We start from the raw sequence: 21,982 nt of genomic DNA, 5'->3' as shown, positions 1-21,982 counted from the left end.
AAACAAATGTCAGGTAAATCAAATTGGTCAGGAGGCAGTCCCTTTCCTCACTTCTCCAGGTCTTCTTTGCTGAGTTTTTATTGAACTGAACCCATTTCCAACATCCAGTTTGGACAACTTTTTGAAACCTGACTATTAACTGTCCTTTAATTCCATAAAGCAAACTCAAAACATCAATAACTCTAACCTAAATTGAACAAATGTCAGGTCAATCAAACGCTTACTAAACAATCTGATCTCGCATTCGACTGTGAGCACTCGAATCAACAAAGCAACAATCAAAGTTTGAATGAATGAAAAACTTCTCCTCTTGTCTCTCCTCTCTCCCGCTCGCACACTCTACACCTCTCCTGATGCCTTCACTGACTGTCAACACTGTAGGAATTAAGAACATCTACACTGAACACGTTTAACAAACAGTAGAGCTGTTACAATATTATATGTATTATAGCTTTTCTTCTGATATCGTGTCACCGGTACAACTGGATAATGCTAGCATAACAGCAGCCATGTTTGTTTGTGTTTTTAACTTTTACTATGATAATGTTTTGGTGAGGACCGGTTTTAAATCAGTCATGATCATATGGTCATGAATCAGCGGCGCTCGTGCATGTGAGTTGGGGCGTTGTTTTGGAGGAGCTCCGAGGGGAAGGGGGGGGGGGAGTTAGATGGAGTTCTGAAGACATGCTACATTCAAATTCATGCTAGTTTTCCGAGACTACCAACCCTAGCTTTAAGACACGAATAAAATGGCCTAAGCCACCCTCTTGACACAGGCCATTGTCCTATTAAGGCGATTTTACCAGAGGTGGCCAGAATCATCAAGAGATGATTTAGGCCAAAAACTCAAAAACTTGTTTTTTAAATAGTTATTTTTTGTGTTTTTTTGGTACTTGGAATCCTATCAGGTTTCAGTTACTTTGGTGCAATTATTTCAGTAAAAAACTTAGCTAAGACAAAGTTAGAAGACTGATTGATACTTGATATTATCTGCTGTGCTTTATATGTGATCCAGTAGAAATATGATGTAGTCCTGCTTTAAGAACATCCACTTCACAATCCCCCAGAGGGAAATCAAATCTCTGAGGGTTTGTTGACAGTGACTTGACTACAGAGCAGTCTTTAACATAACATTGTTTTACTTCTGCCCGTCTGTGTCAACAGTCTGAAAAATGTGTTTTATTTTAACTTGGTTTATCCCTCTGTAGGAGACATGCCTCTCTACCTGTGGATGTCCCAGAGAACCCTGGGAGGTTGGTGTCTGCGGCACACAGACGAGTCATCCCCTGCCGTAAATGGAAGTCAGCGTCCTTTAGGTACAGTAAGATGCTATTTTATGATTACATGCTCAGTGTTTGTCCCACGGGTACCGCTGTGGTTCCAGCACGGCGGCACAACACTCATTTTCTTGTCTTGCTCCTGCCTTGTCAGTGTCTAACAGTTGTCAGAGTGGATAAGGACGCCCTGGTTATTAGGCTGTCTGTTGCAGATATATCAACCATGACAGCTTGAAGGCTGAAAACTTTTCTGTAATCCAATATTTGAGTCTTTGAAACTGCTGTGTCATAAAACTCTGATGACTGGTGCTCAGCTTCAGAGCTGCAGTGTTGTTTACCTGACGTGTACGACGAAGTCCAGTAGTCAAACGCACTGCAGGAGGAGGTCATTAAGCTTAGAGTTAATGAAATATGATCGGTCCATATAATCTGCTCACCCATTAGCCTGTGCTGCTCTTGGAGCTGGTGAGAGCTTCTCCAAAAAAAAGAAGAAGAAGAAGAAACACAAAGAGAGACGAGCACAGACAGTCGCATCGGTGGGACAGACTTAGGGGGCTTCAAAAGGCTGCAGAGAGTTTCAAAGACGCCTCCTACTGTAGTTCTGTGTGCTTCATCATCAAAAAAGCAGAGCGAGCCTAATCCATAGCCCACTTTTGGCTCATGTGCAGCCCAAAAATAAATCCCAGAGCAGGGTGGTTATGTTCTATTTTTAAAGAAGAGCAGTGTTCAGAAGTTCCTGATGAGTAGGAACATCTGTGGGTTGTTTTTAGACTTCGCTAAAGCTGCAGTAAGAATAAAAGAGGAATTAGCAATTTCTGGTTGATTAATACCTCACTGGTTTGTGTTCTGTCTGATTGTCCCCTGTGTGATTATTGCACTGTTTGTAATTCTGGAGCACAGCTGAGAGCTAATAGGTTAAATGGATCATGACTGTAAACAAGATGATGGCTGTGATTGGAAGTTGATTGTTTGCCTCTCGGGCTCAGCAGCATTGTTTGCTTCAGTTTGAGCTCAGTCATCTCTCACAGTCATGCTGTAGTTAACCACTAATTAATAAATGATGACAGTGCAAAGGAACATAACCCCATTTACATTTTGAATCGTTTTCTCATTTATATCTGATGTTTGATTCATTATCCTTTCACAGTGCTCTGCATAGAAATGGAAGAGTCTTTGTTGAATTTTTGTTGAAAATCAGTTTTTTAATTAAATATATGTAACCTTCATTTAACCAGGAAATCCCTAGAGACTACAATCTCAAAGTGCACCATCCAAATCAACACAATTAATGAAGATGTGACAACATCAGCTTTAATTTCAATCATCAGCATTAAGTCAGTATTGCAGGTTCCACATGAGAATGTAGAATCTTCACAAACAAGACCAGACTTTGGTATGAGATGTGTTTAGGTTTCTGTTTGTAGTACCTTTGTTGTCCAAATGCTAGTGTGTATATAGGAAAAAAGGTTCTGCAAAGAGTGGAGAGCAAAATCAGGCAGACCTGAATTCTAGGGATTCACGATATTATCAGCACATTATCGGTATCGGCCGATATTGGCTTTAAAATGAACAATTGGATATCGGCCAACACGCCGATATCCGCCGATATAATTATTCGATAATATAATGGGCTGCTTCACACATGTTGGGCTCATGTTTTAATTTAAATTTGAATTTAAGCAGCAGTCTGTAAGGTTTATGTAGCTGACTAATTTAGGCACGTTTACTGTCAAATAGTAAACCATTATATTTAATTTGGGTTTAATTACTGTACAGTTGCACATTTCACATGTTCCCTGTGAACAGAGGTCAGGTTTACTTACTATGTCAAATGTAAAATTGGCCAAATTTGCCCTGGTTGTGGGAATTGTTATGATTATCTCAGGGAGAGCATCATCAAAGTTTTAAGTAGGATGTTTCTTTTTGTATGAATTTTGTTTGGAAGTAATTGTCGTAAATAAATACGCAGTTTTAAGTATTAAGTGTTTTTCTTATTTTGCACAAGAAATGAATATAACATAACAAGTGTGATAAGAGTATCACCGTAATACTGTACGCTCATTCCAATACAGAAGAGAATTGGTGATCTCTGTAATTAGACGTGTGGGAAAAAAATTTCAGCATCGGTAATCGGCTAAATGAAGTGTAAAATATCAGCATATCGGATATCGGCAAAAAATCCAATACCGTGCATCCCTACCCAATTCCCTTCAGCAGTATGCAATCTGACAACAATTAATTTTTTCTCTATTGAGAGATATCTACATTCAAAAGCAACTAGCACTTAATTCTAGATAAAAGGTTCAACTTCTGCAATAGATCTGCTTGGCAAAAGCCCATAAGTACTTTTATTTCACGACAACTTCCTGCATCGGACATCCATTCAAAAAACGAACATTTTGAAAGTTTATTTCTTCTCTTCTTGAGACGGGGTTACCATCCTTTTCAGCCTGTGACCCCCAAAATAATGGTCCAAGAGACTGGCGACCCCCACTGTCCCTCAAGGTGGTGAAACCTGGTTCACAGCTATGTGTAAGCAGCACTAAGAGGCCAATCCAAATTGGATGTTAGTTTTACAGTTTTGAATTTTTTAAAAGTTATTCGATTTTTTGGAAGGCATCTCGTGACCCCTTATTGGTTTCTCACAACCCCCTAGGGGGCCCTGACCCCAACTTTGGGAACCACTGCTATTGACTTGACAGTCTTTTTTTTCCAATTTTTACTTTTTACTTTTTACATACATCTTTTACCTCTTTGATTTTATTTTTAATTGCTAATAACTTTGTAATAATTGTCAATTTATAGGCTCTTGTTTGCTTTATATATTTCTTAGACTCTAAAACTTGAATTTCCCGTTGTGGGACGAGTAAAGGAATCCCTTATCTCTTATCTTATCTTATCTTAACTTATCTTATACCTTCATCATGATGTTGTTACTTCAGCAAACATAAAACCTGTTAATTGCAAATAAATCAAAAGAAAATTAATTAATTTTTGGGTACTGCTGAAGCTAGCCAGAGTGAAGCTGTGTAACTTACTATTTACAATGAAACTGAGACCCACCAGAAACAGATAAACCAGGCTTTTCTGGGGGATGTCATGAACCAGGACATTAAAGTGTTCATTTTGCAGACTTATATGGAGGAGCTGATTACACTTTGTTTCTGATCAGAACACATGGTCGCTTCTCAAGTTGTTGGTTGGACACACAGACAGATATTGTTAATCGCTAACCAGTGGCTTCACCGCAAATATCAAGAACTGGCCACTGTTCCAAGAGGTATATTCTGTCATTGGACAATAGTCGATGGGTTCTTTGGCTGCGTAGAAACACCTAGTATATGCCTGGAACACACACTAAACGCGCACCTACTTACTTGCAAACATCTATGAACAAGGCTAATATGACTTGTTTGTCATACAAACTTTGTTCATAGCTATTTTTCGGGCACATTTGACTATTATGAAGTATCATCTTTTTCTTGAGCAAGACAGCAAAGTATCTCAACGCTCTGAACTTACATTCAGTTACATTCTGCATTGTAGACCACTTAGACCCATTTTCTTTTCATATTTATGAAGAAATATGAAGAAATTCTGGGTTAATCATTCTCTATCGAAGCATTTTGGCTCTCTGTGAGGGATTGATCTTTGTGAATGTTAGAAGAAAGGGAGGAAGTGAAATATTAATTATTGTGCCATTTGTGAGTGGCGGTGCCAAGCTCTACAGTCTGCTAAATCACTTCACTCCTTTAAGATGTTTTGACAGAGCATATTGGGAACATTTAAAGGAAAACCTTCATTACAGGAAGTGTTTGTAGTTTTAAAGATATTCCGCTGAAACGTCTGCTCCAAAATAAAAAAGTGAAGTTATCGCAGCCCAGTTAATTGAAGTCTGTGTTACTTTCAGACGTCTGTCACAGGCTGCCGTTCGTTCCCCTAAAGTCGCCTTAATCCTCACAAACTTTGGAGAGTGAGTTTAAAAGTGTAATAGGAATTAATAGGGCAACTTTGGTGTGAGTGACTCACTCGTCGTGCTTAATGGCAGTGTTTGGACCATCTCTGGAGACGAGCATTCAGAGCGAGCAAAGAGGCTGCCAGAGCGTAATAGCAGAAACAAACCCCAAGGACTTTCTTAGATTGTTAACTCTGCTCCACATTTTTTCTTTACCTCTCTTTCTTTGTTTGTACTCCTCTTGTATTACTCTGCATATGTCCTTCCTTGCTGTCTATCTACCTCTGTTTTCTATTTCTCTTTCCTTAGCAACAAAGAACCCACATGCAGAGACAGCATTTCATCAGCTTCACAGCTACACAGCATATGTTACTTTGACTCAAATATGCACTCTGAGGCACAGGGCATAACAGCTTAGATTTGTTAACTTATGATGTAACTGTTGGAGCACTGTTTATGATTATTTTGCCACTAAGCATACAAAGATGATCAGCTGAGTGAACGTACAGGAAATGATCACAGAAACACAACTATAAGCTCACAAAGCGTTATTAGCCTACCAACAGGTACACAGCTGGTGCAGTAAAGGCTGATTTAGACTTCTGCGTCGATTCGACGGTGTAGCCTACGCTGGGGGTCCGCATAGCTCTCGTACCTACACAGAGGCCTACCCAGGTAGCTGACATGCACCTCCTCCAAAATGTAACTAGGGGTAGAATTGACACGGACCGCAAGCCCTGTGGTTGGTCTGACCAGTGGCATTGTTTCCTGCATTTACAGCACTTCCGGAATCCCGGATATCAGCTGCACATCGGCCGTGTTATTCATCTCCTCTTCTCTATTCTTCATGTAATCATGTCTGAATGATAAACAGCAACATGTATCAGCTGTAGATTTACATAAAACGCTCTGAATCTCTGTGGAAAAGTAATCAGAGATCGTAGCGGGGCCGGAAGCAGGCGATCGGCTATCAGAGAGACCACACTGACCACAAGTGTTTCGGCGGAGAATTGCTGCGCGACACGGACACATCGACGCACAAGTATGTGGTGCTCATGTCCGCGTCGGCCCCTGCTGTGTAGGGGTGACGCAGAAGTATAAACCAGCTTTAAGTATTGGAACATAAAATGGAGATGCAGTTGGCTGTAACTTGTAAACTCGACCGGAGCAATGAATAACAAACACAGGCATGTGGATGTTAACCTGAATGGAGGCTGGTGCAGCTAGCTTCACTAATGTAGCCACAATCCATTGACATCCGCTACCCATGTACTCTATGATCCAGTATCTAACTGTCTTGAATAGTGCTAAATGTGGCCTGTGTATAGTTGTAACCTTAATTTCCATTTAAAGACTTGCAAATGAGTCATTCTAATACGGACTAGATACATGTCTGTTTTTAACGCAGTGCCATCTGAGGGCCTGGAGATCATGTCCATCCAGTATGGGTAATGGCCTTTTCCCTTTTGTAAAGATTTCTCCAGGTTCTCTCAATCTTTGTAGATATAATCCACTGTCTATGATGATATCCCCAAATTATTTGGATCAGTTTATCTTTAGGCACATTATTCTGGAATAACAGACCTGTTTCCTCACCCAGACCTCTTTCCACCTTTACTTCTGAGAGACTCTGGCTTGCTGGAATATCCTTTTTTTTTATTACTAAACTAATGCAAATGTATATAATTAATTGGGAGACAATCTTCTGGGTGTTTTTAATTTTTTTTAGCATTACACACCCTTTTCTGCATCTTGCCTTCCCAACTTTTTTTTAAACATGTTGCTGGTGTCAAATTTAAAATCATCAATTTGAATTATTTTCTTTTGTGAATGACATGTGGGTAAGGGCCTGCATTCTGATCGCAGGAATCAGACCTGGTCCGCTTGTACTGTATATGGACGTGCAATTAAACCATTAGGTCAAATCTGCGCCCAAACTAGAAAAAAAATGATGTAACAAAAAAATGTTCAAGTGTCAACATAAGATATGTTGTCTTTGCACTATTTTAAATTAAAGGGCCAACATAGGGTTTGAATGATTTAGAGATTGGGGAAGTTAAATGCACAGAAAAGCAACAAATCTGCAGTCAGGGCTACAGTTAATCAAATATGGCTTCTTGGCTTTCCTCTTGATTAAATAACATTTATAATTGATTGATTTTTAATGATCTACTAATCTATTTACTAACTCATTATTTCATTGAGTTGTGTTTTGTTTCAAACATGTATCTACTGTCTGTGAGACAGGAAAATGCATCTCACAGGTTTCACACATGAGCAGATACCATTATCATCAGCCAGTTAAATCACTGGGATGTAGTGTGTGTGTGTGTGTGTGTGTGTGTGTGTGTGTGTGCGTGTGCGTGTGTGCGTGTGATGAAGAGGCCTGCAGTGCAATAGAATATCTGAACCGGAACAGAGGTGCTGGATTACCTGACCTCTATCAGAATCACAGGCATCAAATCAGTGCACATGTTTCTCAAGGTGTTTAATGTCTTTCCATTCTTGACGTGCCCGCTCTGCTGCTAGCTCCGTCAATCAATGCCTGCTATAAACATGAGAACAGAGAGCCCGGAGCAGAGGAGAGGAATCCTGTGAAAATGAAACGCGAAACATAAAAGAGCTAAATGTTAAAATACTGAAAGAGGAAGTAATGCAATGAAAGACGGGGGATTTTTTTTAAGAGATGAATGTTAATTTGATACTTAAATAGCTGCCATTGGCTACAAAAATGGCTGAACCTCCTATAAAAGTAAGATGTGAAAATGGCTTCTCGATGTGCTTCAATCTGATTTAGCTTTATTAAACTTAACGTGAACTTGGCAGCTGAGGTTCAGCTGTAAGAACAGTCGGTGAGGACGGCCTATTAACATAAAAAGGGGAAATTTCTCATTTTCAGTCAGTCCCAAACCACATACATACCAGTTCAAAAAAGCCGATCTTTAAAGCAGAAATAAACATGTTTACAGCCTGGTACAAAAAAACGAAATAAACATGTTTACAGCCTGGTACAAAAAAACGAGTGTAGTCTGGAAAGCTCACCTCTCGATCAGCACACACTGTACAGGGGGTGAATTTTTTTCTAACAAGGCAATTTCGAAGATATTGAGATTACGAGTCTTCCAATGAGAGGTACTGCTGACTTGATTGGCAGGCGGGTACACTGTAGCTGTTGGCTAGGAGGCTCAAAGCCCGCCTCTTTCTGTCACAATCGCCCAACAGCAGCAATATGGCTGCCGATGACGATTGGCCTCAAAACAGCGCTTCAGAAACAGATGAGTGACGTCACGGACACTACGTCCATATTTTATACAGTCTATGGTTGTGACCGCTTTTTCTCATCCATTTTGGTATTGCGCGTTCCCAAGAAAAGTGAGTAACCAAAGTTGATTTATAATTTGTTTTAGTTGAGACTGCTATATCTAGTACAAATGTTTAATCTATATGTGCTTTCCTAAGTATTCGTTAATGACACTTTAGTTATCTGGAGGTAATTGCTTCCTTTTTGTTTTAATGTTCCTTATCCTTATCCTTATGACAAAATGCTAAAACCTTTCATTTAATGTTGGATTTTGTTTATTTCAGAACCACACATAAAAATACCATATCAAAGATTATCTGCCCGGAACACACTCCATATCTCCACCTACTCATAAGAACCTTTTTTTTTTTGTTTTCTTTTAATAAAAAAACAACAACTGTAGCCTCTGTACGTGGGGCACTTAGACTGCTAGGCCACCAGTGCCCTGCATACGTATCTTTTAAGGAGTTTGCACTTCGCTCCAGTCACTACACTTTTTTCACTTTACAACACACACAAATAGATTTTTTAACAGTCAGCGTCACGCTCCTGAAGTGTAGCTGAGGCTGCAAAATAAATGCTTAAATACCTCTACAAAATAAAAGACTAAGAAGAGATGAAAGGAGGATTGATGATAATCCTAAATCCAGAGGCTCTTGCCGAGAATGCCTTGTCCGAAAGATCTTTTGCTTTGGAGTTACCAAACTATCTCACAACAAACGACTGACTCTGAAGTCTGAGTGTCTGTTTTATATTTTTTACCTTTGTAATGCACCCTTCTCTTTCAGTCCCAAGTATTTCACCATGTCCTCCTTTCATACCACTGTGTAGGAGTCCTTTTTTGAAAGGCAACCCACTGAGAAAAATATCCACATTGTTCTAGCTTTAGTTTCTTTGTCATGTTTTGTGTTGACTGCTGCTGCTTCTCTTCTGTGGTTCCTATTATCTTCCCATGACTGTTGTGTGTGGACTGCTCTGCAGCCTTGAGAGTTAAAAGCAGGAAGTGTGTCTTTATGTCGGGTTAAGAAAGTGAAAGTAGAGCAGTCGGCCCAGCCAATGAGGATGCAGGATTAAAGCTTATTGTGAGACGGGATAATTGCTCTGTACGGTCTAGTGAGGAGAAAAGAATCTGAATTTATCTTAAGGCGTGTGAATGCAGCTTGAAAGGAAACAGCACAAAAGCTGCAGAATTAAATTTTACGTGATCAGATGTGACATAGGGATGCTCATGAGGCCAACTTGATCGGCTGTCTCCTGAATGTCCTCAGTTGTATTAAACACGTGAAAATGAAGTATGTGTTAAACAACCCTTTCTTTTTTTGCGTGCAGTAGGTGCTGTATTCTTGGCCCTGCAGCTGCCTTCTAGTTCATTCCTGTCCGGTGCTGAGACCTCTGTGCTCTCATCAAGCCAAGCTCAAGGCTGAATGAAGGCTTTTAAATACCCAAGATGCTTTTCTGCTCCTTTTCGCCTTTCTTTTGATTCTCTCTTTCTAAAAAAAATATCTCCGTTTTCCTTCCATGTAACCAAAAACATGTGCCTGCTTTCACCCTCTCTGTTTCTCTCCTTCTGTCGCTTCAGTTAATAAATTACATCTAGTTTGATGGATAGATAAAGACAGGGTCTTTACAGAAAGAAAGGTAAGGCTGGGCTGTCATGTTGAAGAGTAAATCTTTCTGCAAACATTTACATCCCTCTCTTAAATCTCCCGTGGTATTACTGAAAGGTCATAAAGCTGCTAATATCCCGCTGCTCTATTTATTTGTGATCTTGCTTCTGATTTGGCGAAGAACAGATCTGAACCTTGAGCTCCATTTTACGTCTAAATAATTCAGATGCCTAATGGTGTTCATTATGGGGAACGACTATTTCCGAACAGAACCTGTGATTATCTGCAGGGCCCTCTAATAATACCACTGCAGAGCCTATTGATTCTTGGGAATGGCCTGATCACAGACATCCCCCCAGCCTGCCTGACTGCTGTAAACAGCCGGGGAGTTATTTGCTGATGGTTGAAGGCTGTGATGTAGCCGGGGGGGTGAATGTGGTGACACAAGCATTAGAAATGGAGAATTAATACCATATGCAGCTTCGGGACCCCTACATTGTTTGTTTGTTTTCTTTGTTTTCCACACTGCATCCCCTTTTCTTTAAGGCCCTGACAGTATTTGAGGTCATTTGGAAAAAGGCTTAACGACACAGTAAACATTTATCGTACGTGGCAGCTAACAGTCCTGGCTAAATGAAGGAGCTGTCGTTGTGTGCCAGAGTCTGTGTCGGTTTCAAGTATGCGGTAATGAAAGTGCCTTCCGCCTCCTATAAAATCCACCCAGTTGCATGGATTCCTCCTTTATTGTGGCTTTTTTTATTTACTGCTGTTTGTATAGTAAAATTTGATTCCAGCAGATGGGAAATCACAACTGCACAATGATTTAACAGCCCCATGAAACAGAGGGCCCACTTCCATATCGTGTTTGAACTCCTGGGAAAAAAGCTGCCATTTTGTGTTTGAAGTTTGCAGCTTCTGTTTCGTCATCACATTCTCCAAGACTTAATTACGGACTCTGTGCTGCACGATGGAAACCTGTCATTGGAAAACACACACTTTTGATTCTGCCATGTGGCCTCTGATAAGTTTCTCTGACCCTGAAGTTAAAAAAAGGAGAAATGCACCACATGCCTTTCACTTCCCTCTGCTGTGATTTTGATCCTTTTGGCCAAGGGAGAAGAAGTGTGTGTTCTTGCATTGTTCTGCATTCAGAGAGCGTTGCTACACATAAACAGCTTTAAAGGATCATCACAAAATATAATGAGGCCTGGCCAGCGTTCAGTCATAAGAGTGTTGGCTGTGTTTGATGTGTACTCAGAGCCTCTGTGCTGTTTCAATTCTCTTGGTAGATTTAAAGTGCTGCTGGACCAAAATGTCAATATATCTTTTGCATATTGTGTCACATTTCCATTTATGTTTTACAAATATATAACATTAATGTCAAACATTACCATTAGCTTTTACATTTCCATTTTGTAGAGGTTTTTGGCTCAAAGTAATTAAAAAAAAATATTTTAAATGGCTAAAAACCTTAAGTAGAGCTGACACATTTCATGCCTTTCACTTTTGAAACCTCTCCGGTTAAGTCTTTCTTATGTTTGATAAACTGGAAGTGTCAACGTTAGGGGTCCCTGTTTGGAAAGTATTGTATTTTTAAAGCCTCTGGGAAACTGTAATGGGTATTTCATGGTTTTCTAGCATTTTATTGGCTTTTGTGGTTAAAAATAATCCTAAGACAACCTGTAACAGTTAAATGCTTCCACATAGTAATTGTGAATTACACATTGTCTTTCACAATAGACTGGTAAATCAATTCTCAAGACAAACAATGCACACAAAATCAATGAAGACAACAATAATACGGAAATACCCAACGGCACAAAATGTCTAATAACAAAGAGACCCAATGACAAAATGATATGCAACAGAAAAGACATCAAAACAGAAGAGAGGCCAACAACAACGATGACAACAACAACGACGACGACGACAACAACAACGACGACGATGACAACAACAACAACAACAACACCAACACCAACAACAACATACTCAGCAACAAAATGAAACCTAGCACCACAAAATCAATAAACATAAACAGCCAAAAGAGCCCAAACAACAAAGTGACAACCAGCAAAAAATAGACACACAACCGAAAGAACACACAACAAAAATAAAATGACACCCAGCAACAAAAGTCACACAACATCAACAAAAAGACACCAAGCAACCAAAAGACACCCAGCTACATTTAAAATAAAGCAACCAAAAGACAACAAAGATCCCAATCACAACAAAAAAATGGCAACAAGAAAAAGACTACAAACAACAAGAAGAAACCCAGCAACAAAAAAGACACCCAGTATTAAAAAGATACCTCACAAAAAATTACACTCTAAAGCCCAAAGACCACAGGATGCACCGTGTTGTTACGGCTGCATCAATATGCACAGAAAAGAACGACCTGGACAGGAAGTCAGACTTAAGGATTGCATGCAACATCCGCCAATTTCAAAATAAAACATCATATACAGACTCTCGACCATTTAAAGATCATTTAGATAAGAAATACTCATCGATTATGGATGTAACAGCCACATATCTGTGATCCATGTCGACTAGAACAGGACTTTAAGATGATAACTGTGTCAGAAGGTAACAGGACAACAAAATAAAGCCGAATTATTATTATTAAACTCATCTAAACCTGCAAAAATGAAACTTTAAAGTCAATTCAACAACAGAAAGGCTCTGTGACCTGTTGTTTGTATGTGGTTCTCTCTATGCTGGGCCCAGCTGATCCTGCCTGCTCTGAGCTGGCGCTACGCTCCTAACACACGTCCTGTCGACCAGGGCGCAAACCCTTGGACGGAGCAAAGCATCCTGTGGACTTTTGGGGTCATAAAGTTCAATCCAACAACCAAAAGACAACCAACATCAACAAATGACAGCTAACAACTACGAGATACTCAGCAACAAGAAGTCTCAAAAACAAAAAGTCACCCAGCAATAAAGGGACACCCATATCTGTTTTACATCTTAACAACACAATGATCTATATTTAGTCTGCTCAGTGCTTGTTGACAGGCAGGAACTCTGAATCAGTATGGCGGTCTAAAGATTTTCTTGACTGGGTTTAAGGTCTTAGTAACCAATATATTTTTTTTTGACACTATCACTGTTATCACTGCAACACACACTTATTCAGCCAGCAGCTACAACCTTAAACCTTTGAATCACACATCAGCCTGCAGACACTCGCTGTAATTAGCCATGACATTATCTGAGATATGGTCACGGCTAAAGACATGGTGCATTTGTGAAATATTAATTTCTTTTTTTGTTCAGCAGGTGGAAGAAAGAGCCTGCAATCAATCCACCTGCAAGAAAATGTGTTATTGTGCTTCTCTTTAGAAAGACTAGAGTAGTTTGTGTAATGCACAATGTGTGTGGAATAAATGCAGCCGTAATGAAAAGAAAGTGAGGTGTGCATTGTGAGAAACTGTGTGTGACATCAGTGGGATTTTAAAGCTTTCAGGTGATGCAAAAGCAACCAACGCATCCCTGAGCCCACAACACGTCAGAGCATCCTCTTTTCAACCAATGTTATTCCTGCATTCTAATACCTACTGTCACTTTCCCCTCTAACGTAGATATAGGCAGAGATTAGTTATTCGCCCTCACAAAGCTTATCCTTTCATCAGCTCCATGCCAAAGTAATATCAGGCAAAGAGCCACAGAGCACTTCTGATCCATCTTCCAGTCTGATAGAAAGCATTTGCAATTCCAACGCTGCGTATCGCCGCTCACATCGAGCTGAGGAGGGGCTCACAGGAAGGAGATGAGAGAGTAAGGTTCCAACTCTATTCCTCCAGAAAATGAGACCAGAGAGCAAGAGTGATCGCTTGATCTCAGCTGCTTTTTCAGGGATTTGTGTGTGTATATGCAAGAAGATAATAACAAGACGCTGCTGCTCAATGTGTGATCTGGTTGTATGTGAGGTGAAATCTCCAGCAAAAGGAAGAACAGGAAGTGTAGATGACAGAGGGATTAGACTGTGAGGGTAGAAAGAGCTGTAACAAGCATAAATGAGACATGCAAAAACAGCTCAACCAGATCTAGGAGCTCAAGACCGGTTGCCTTTGAATATATGGTACTGCATAGTGATGGCATAATTTATACAAAATCAACTTCTCTCTTTGGCTGCTGATTTGAAATTTACATGGAATATTTTAGAATATATTCCACGCCTCTTCATCGTATCATTTATGAAAGATTTTAAGGGGATAGAAAGTTGCTTGTTATTTTAAACAGCATAAAAAACTATGGATGAATGGATGGATGCTCTGTATTGATCTCAAACTTGATGATTGTGATGTTACAGAAGCAGATCATCAGAGCAAAAGTTATGGCATCAGAAAAAAGATACACACCTTACTACTACTACAAAACAGAAATGTACATCAAGATATTAAAGTTGGTTTAAAGGCAGGCACGTCAAGACATGCTGATGGGTGATAAGGTGACTGGATGCTTATCTGTAAAAACATGTAAGATACAGAGGTATTTAAAAAGTATAGTAGATGTAATTTTATTAGGGATGCACAACATTGGGTTTTTTGCCGATATCCAATATGCCGATATTTTACAACTCATTTAGAAGATTACTGATACAGATATTTTTCTTCTGCACACCTAATTGCAGAGATCATCAATTATCTTCTGTATTGCAATTAGCGTACAGTATTATGGTGATACTATTATCACATTTGTTATGTAATATTAATTTTAATACTTAATACTTAAAACTGCATATTTATTTATGACAATTGCTTTCAAACAAAATTCAATCAAAAAATCACATCCTACTTAAAACTTGGATGATGCTCTCCCTGAGACAATCATAACAAAACCCACAACCAGGGCAAATTTGGCCAATTTCACATTTGACATAGTAAGTAAACCTAACCTCTGTTCACAGGGAACATGTGAAAAGTGCAACTGTACAGCAATTAAACACAAATTAAATAAATTGGTTTACTCTTTGACAGTAAATGTGCCTAAATTTGTCAGCTACATGAACCTTACAGACTGCTGCTTAATTTCAAATTTAACTTAAAACAAGATCCCAACATGTGTGCAGCAGCCCATTATTTTATCGGTTAATTTTATTAGACCTTTATTTTACCAGGTAAAAATGTTTGAGAACCAGTTCTTATTTACAAACATGACCTGACCAAGAGGCGCCAACAAGAACACATACACACACAGACATATAAACATGAAATAAAACAAAAGTGGATAATTAACAAGCAATGTGCGCAAGGTGTGAAAAAGTATGTGTGTATAAAAGTATGCATGTAAATAAAGTCCGAAGTGATCAGCAGGAGCAACAGTCAACTAAAATCTGTTGAAGGTTGAGAGTTTAAGGGTGTTTTGTAAGTTCTTCCAGTCGTTAGCTGCTGCAAAACGAAAGGAATTACGGCCGAAAACAGTAGAAGTACCGAAGATGATGAACTTCATGTAGTTACTGGACCTAGTGTGATTTGAGGCTTGGGTGACGTGAAGAAGAGAGGACAGGGAGGGAGGTGTCTTGCCCAGGATTGACTTGTATACGAAATGAAGCCAGTGGTGAAGCCGCCGGGTATGAAGGGAGGGCCACTTCACCAATTTAATTATATCGGCGGATATCGGCATGTAGGCTGATTTCCGACAGTGTATTTTTAAGGCAATATTGGCCGATACCAATAACGTGCGGATAACATCGTGCATCCCTAAATTTTATTAATACGTATTCAATAGTGAACAGTAACATAATGAAGCACCATACTGAAGTACAGTTTCACATGTATGAACCTTAAAACTTCAATTAGTAGCCCAGGCTTGTATTTGTTTCAATCTATCTACACACCCTGCCTTTATTTGGGACAGGCCTCAATTGGAGACAGGCTTTTAATTATCTTTGAATAAAACTTTTGCCTCAGCAAAAATCCTCATCCTGCTGTCATTTCAGCCTTTATTGCCATCTTTTAGAGCCTGCACAAGCAGTAAAATCCCCCCCCTGTCACTCACCTGTGCATACATTTCTCCTGCTTTCATCCTGATCAACTGATACGAGGCTGTAAAGCAGATCGATGCTCACATGCACACTCTGGATTTACTTCAGCTGATCTGTAACCCTCCTCCTCCTCCTGCCACTTCGCAGTAGACTTTTTACCATATTTCTTGGACGTGAGTTTAAGTTGAGCTATGTTTCTTGTCATTCTCTCCAAAATGAATAGAAAAGGGTCCTTTAGCTGCTTTCTGTTGCGCAAACGTGACAGTCAGGTCCCATTCTTTTCTCTGTGCTCCTTTGGTGATTAGTAAATGTGACGTGCAGCGTTTCAGTGACAGCATTCAGACACCAATGGGTGACCCTAGAGAGACTTCATCCATACTTTACACATGCTATGAATCAAACTCGGGCTACTCACTTTGAGGATCATTGCCTATGTACATGGGACATTATTTAAAGTTAAATCATCATTAGATGACCGCTGATCGGTTTGGAATGTCATTGCAGAGGATTGTATTTCTCTACTTTGGACAGTTTTTCCTGCATACAGCCAGTGTGTGCTGTAAAGCTAGTGGATGTTATTAAAGTTGGTAACCAGAAGACTTCTGATACCATCTGGTTTCATACCTGCAGATTATGCATAGTTTTGCAGAATCTGAAGACACATTTTAATGCATTTTTATGCAAAATCTGTCATGAGAGATTAAAAAGCATGTGTTTCTGAAATGCAATACCTTATTCACGTAAAAGCAGTGGGAGTGATACAAGTGTTAAAGCGTGGGTTGGTAGTCACGGAAAACTAGCATGAATTTCAATGTAGCATTTCCTCAGGACTCCTTCTAACCCCCTTTTTTTCGCTCTTTTTTAAGAACACATTATGTATTGGTTGCCATCGGGACATAAAGATCATTTTAACCAGTATAACAAAAAGTGTATCTAAATCTGACTACCAACCCCAGCTTCAAGTTAAGGAAAATGTTCATACCAAGGAACTAAAAAGAAAAGGAAAAAAGAACAAATCTTGCAGTGAAACTTTTGCCGTCACTCTCAAGTATTTATCCTGACCACTGGGAGGAGGACTGACCCCTTGACTTCATTAGACAAGTTGCACATTTGCTGTTGCATCAGTGTTTTGAATATCATCATATGATATGAAGTAGTTTGTCACATTGAGTCTTTTTTTCTGCATTAGGGTACATCGAGTGCACTTTGAAGTAGGGATGGGCAGTGATTTTCGAATATTCGAATATTTGTTCACTTAGTAAAACTCGAACAGTTACTTCGAATATTGTCTCTGCCACACTAACAGGCTGTTAATGGGACAGGTGTGTGTGTGTGTGTGTGTGTGTGTGTGTGTGTGTGTGTGTGTGTGTGTATGTGTGGGTGTATGGGGGGTGATTATTTGAATAATCGTCGAATAGATGCTGATGATTATCGAATAGTATTTTGGCTTGAAATGCCCATCCCTACTTTGAAGGTAATATGGAGCTGACCCTGGACTGTTACTTAACAAGAAGTGACTCCGTAAATACTCTATCTCTGAACTCAAGGGCCTGAGTTCTTTTCCAACCTCTATAAATGTCAGGTTTGTGTCTTAATACTCTCATACCTGCACATCAGTATTACTGACACCAGCCTATCTGGGAGCCTGGGCTTTAGCAGAGGCCTGTTGGGTCAAGAGACGGCTCAGTCTGAACTTCACAGTCAGAGGCAGAGAGAGACAGCTCTTTGTTTGGCCTGCCATGAAAAGCTCGTCTGTCTTCCTCCTCTGATGTTCTCAGGCTGGAGGCCAAGTCAGTGACAGGAGGAGCCTTTGCACAGCGCTCTGCCCTCTGCCAGAGAGCGGCAGAGTTAGTGTTGGTTTGTTACATGGAAAAACTGTGAGAAAACATAAACCGCTCATCTACAGCAATGGGTGGGGAGGTCAGCATCCCAGAGGAGTTCAGTTTTTCCAGCTGTTGAAGCTAATTTGGTTGGTTAGCATAATATTAGTGTGGAATTAGAGCAGAAAACTGAACATAACAGAGCTGAGAAAACAGTAGATAGCATGGTAGGTGATGTTTCATTGAGATAAAACACATAAAACTGCACATATTTATAGTTTTCTCTTGGTTTTAGTGCCCTGTCATCCTTTTTCCTCCTTAATAATTCATCAGACCCACATATGTTTGATTAATGTACCCAAATTAAGCATTCAATATGTGTTTTTGTTCTCTTGGTCTGTGCACTAACAATAAACCTCCTGAGGGGAATGTTTTCCCATCATCAGTAATGGTATCGATCACATCAGGCTGCTGTTATTCATGCAGAAGAGGTGAAGCACTGCCATCTTGTGGTTTGCAGATCTCAGTGCTCTCTCTCTCTCTCTCTCTCTCTCTCTCTCTCTCTCTCTCTCTCTCTCTCTCTCTCTCTCTCTCTCTCTCTCTCTCTCTCTCTCTCTGTCACTCTCTCTCCCTCTGATGTGTTTGAAGTGGGCTGAAGTCTCATGAGACGAGATGGGACCCTGCAGAGAGTCTCCGCTGGGGGTTAACAAAACGCTTCCTACTGCTCGGCACGCACAGTTCCGCAAGTACTGTTTGTCCAATCTATTGTGCCGCCACGTTAAAGGCACAGCTCGAAGAACACACATTTTCTTTAGTTGAAGCTTGGAGGCAGAGGATGATATAGAATGCACTTTGTTGGGAGTAAAGTGCTGCATCAGTTTGGAGAAGTCTGACCGCACAGAACATGCAGTTTAGCGCCCTGCAGCTACAGGGATGCAGATAAACAACCCCAGTTGTTTATCACAGTTACCTGAGACAACTCAGCAGAGACTGACAGCCCATTCAGCCAGAAAGCAGCAATGTCAGGAGAGACTTTGATTTTCAATTTCAGCTGAGCTGCTCTTGAGGTTTCTCTTTTGTGCAGTGTTACAATAGCAGTAGTGCTGCCTTTTAGTGTTATTCTCATCATCTGTAAATCCGCATCTCACTATTTGTATTCATCCATTAGTAGTGGATCTGAGAAATCTCAGTTCATGTGGGAAAATGATGGAGTGTAAGACTGCCAATCCTCAAATAGGTTTTGGTTACACAAGCAACAACCTCCATTGTTGAAAAGGAAGTCAGGGCAGAGGTGTAAAAAACTGCAGTTCCTTAAGTGTCCACTAGAGACTGGCTCCAAAATCCAAGGAAACTTCATCAGTGACCTTGTAAAACTGCAAATTGCTACTGCACAAATATACTTTCTTTGTAGTCTTTGTAGCGCATTTCTTTATTCACACACACACACGCATGCACGCACGCACGCAGGGGTATAAATTATTTCTTATGCGTTACAATAACATGACAGGTGGCTGTGTTACAGCTGTATGCCAGGAGGCTGAAAGTCCACCTCACCTATACACCTCTTCAGCATTTCCAATATGGCAAAGGCCATTGTTGGGCTTCAAAAACACCTCTTCAGAAACCACTAGGTCTTAGAGACTATGGCTGTTTTCGAAACCGCCTACTGTACTAGCAGTACGTACTGATTTGGCCAAAAATACAGTATTTAGTAAGTAGTAAGTGAACGAGAGCAAAATCTGCAGTATGACAAAACTCCCCGGATGTCTACTGATTCGGGAAAATTTCTCGGTATGCATCGGACCAGTCTGCCTAGCGTACTGCTTCCCATAATTGAGCGCTCGTTCCGCTTTTTCTTTTCTCTTTTTTTTTTGACGGGGGAACTCAGTTTTTAGGTGTTGTGAATATTATTAAGTTCCATATAAACCACTTCTTAACTATTTAAATCATAAGTGATGCTAAAGAAGCAGTTTCTCTATCAGCTTTGTCGTTGTTTACTTCCGCCTTCCAAAACCGGAAATCCAGTGACGTCTTGCCCAGCATACTGCAACACAGATCCAACAGAACAGCCATACTACATGCTAAATTCAAACGCAGTATGTAGTAGGCTGTACCTACTGCCTACTACATTTGTAGGTAGTATATAGCAAGCCGTTTTGAAAACAGCCTATGTCCATGTTTTATACCGTCTGCATTGTTGCACAGAAACAAAAAAAGACAATAATTTTACAGAAGACCATAAAACAGTGAATTCCTGTGGTGAAAATGGAGAAAATATTGAAATTCTAACCTTTTTTTCCCCTTACAATTGTATTTATCAATCATTACATTTATATCCGATCCTCCTGTTGTCAATTGACTGCTATTCAGTGAAATATGAGTCTGTCTCAGTTTCCTAAACTCTGAAAATGAATTTATTCAGTTGTTCAAAATCTAATGAAGATGCCCACTCATCCTCCCACATGCAGTGACTTTTGGCATCTCCACTTTCTCTGTTTGGTGTTTTTTTGAAGGCTGTTTTCTAAACAGGAAGAAACATTTACGCATTGTTCCACAAAATACTTTGTTGGGTCTACTTTTATTTTACTTCATGTGGGATTATACAGATGTGAAAAACTTCTGAAGCAGTCAGGTATTAACTTTGTAAACTCTTCGCTCTAGTACACAAGCTGGACTTATCTTCAAAAGGACAGACATGCAGCAATTAGGTCAGAACTCATCTGTATGCATTTCCCTCTGAAAGTAAAGCCCTCCATACTGTGGGTCATGTGTGTTCTTTGTGTGTGCATGTAATTTAGTTAAGTGTAGCAGTGCTTTCCGTGTGTTTTGAGTGCTGCCAGTAGAGGAAGCCTTCTGCACACACTCCTGCAGAACCTAACATAGTCCACATCAAACACAGAGGCCAGCTGGATTCAAAGGGGCCATATGGTGACAGAGGAGAGCAGGGAAGGGGCACAAGAGGGGCCAATGTGTGCAAATATTTTTTACATCTGAAAGGCCACACAGCAGCATGTCTTGATGTGTGCAGGGCCATGCTATGTGAGAACATAAAATGACACTTAAAGCGGTAACTTCAGGCCTTGTAATTGTTTTAGTGTTTTTTTCTGTTATACTTGTCTTCTGTGGAGGCGTTAAAGGCAAGCTTTTGTGTTGAAATACGTTCTGCTTCTCAAACCGTGAATTTAAGGTTATTTGTCAATTTGATAGAGTGTTGTGCTCACGGCTCTGCCCCTCCTGTCTGTGTGTGTGTGCCCCGACTACTAATACTGTGCTTGGGGTGTGCAGAGATACACACTCCCCTCACCTCTGCCCCATGTTAGGCCCTCCCCCCCACAACCTTTCACCATACATCCACACAGGTATGTTTACAGGCACACACACACACTAACAGAGTATACAGCACACGGACTGAACAACCCAACTGTAATGTTTCTGCTTGACCAGACTGTAGAGCCCCCTGAGAAAGATTTGTTCTTCATTGAATAGGTCTGTATAAATAAAATTGACTGGATTGCGTAGGACTGGGACGTTAATGAACTGGTCCTAAAGTTTTGAAGCCTGTTGTTCAGAGGCTGCTGTATTCAGTGTGTTGATCTGTGATAAAAAAAATAAATGCGATAGGAGATCATGAAACATTTTACATCGATAACAAAGATAAACTTTTATGTTTTATCTGAAGATATATTAAACAGCCTATTACAGAGCATGAATACAGCCCATACAGCCTACACTTTTTTCTTTTTCAAGTAATATTTTCGGTGCATTTTTGCCTTTTATTAGATGGGACAGATGAAGACAAACTGGAAATGTGCGGAGAAGAGAGGAGGGGGAAGACATGCAGCAAATGGTGAAGGCAGGGATTTGAACCATTGACAACTGTGACAAGGACTATAGCCAAAGGCGCCCCTTTATAGCCTCTCTTTTTATTTTATTTAATTCTAATTTTGGGGTTCTTTTCACCTGTATTTAGAGGACAGGACAGGGGATAGAGCGGAAACTAGGCATGCACCGATCCGATCCTGGT

General features: G+C 40.1%; 1 protein-coding gene across 1 annotated transcript in view; it reads left to right on the top strand.

The window, feature by feature from the left end:
* LOC117821626 (IQ motif and SEC7 domain-containing protein 1-like) overlaps positions 1-21,982 on the top strand; it is a 130,925-nt gene that overhangs the window by 31,057 nt on the left and 77,886 nt on the right. Inside the window, 1 exon segment of the mRNA XM_034696040.1 lies at positions 1,209-1,316. Within this exon segment, the coding sequence (XP_034551931.1) occupies positions 1,209-1,316 (108 nt within the window).

This window comes from Notolabrus celidotus, chromosome 11 (genome assembly GCF_009762535.1).
Source record: "Notolabrus celidotus isolate fNotCel1 chromosome 11, fNotCel1.pri, whole genome shotgun sequence".
Lineage (NCBI taxonomy): Eukaryota > Metazoa > Chordata > Actinopteri > Labriformes > Labridae > Notolabrus > Notolabrus celidotus.
Note: the sequence above shows the minus strand (reverse complement) of the source record. Positions and strands in the feature narration are given on the sequence as shown.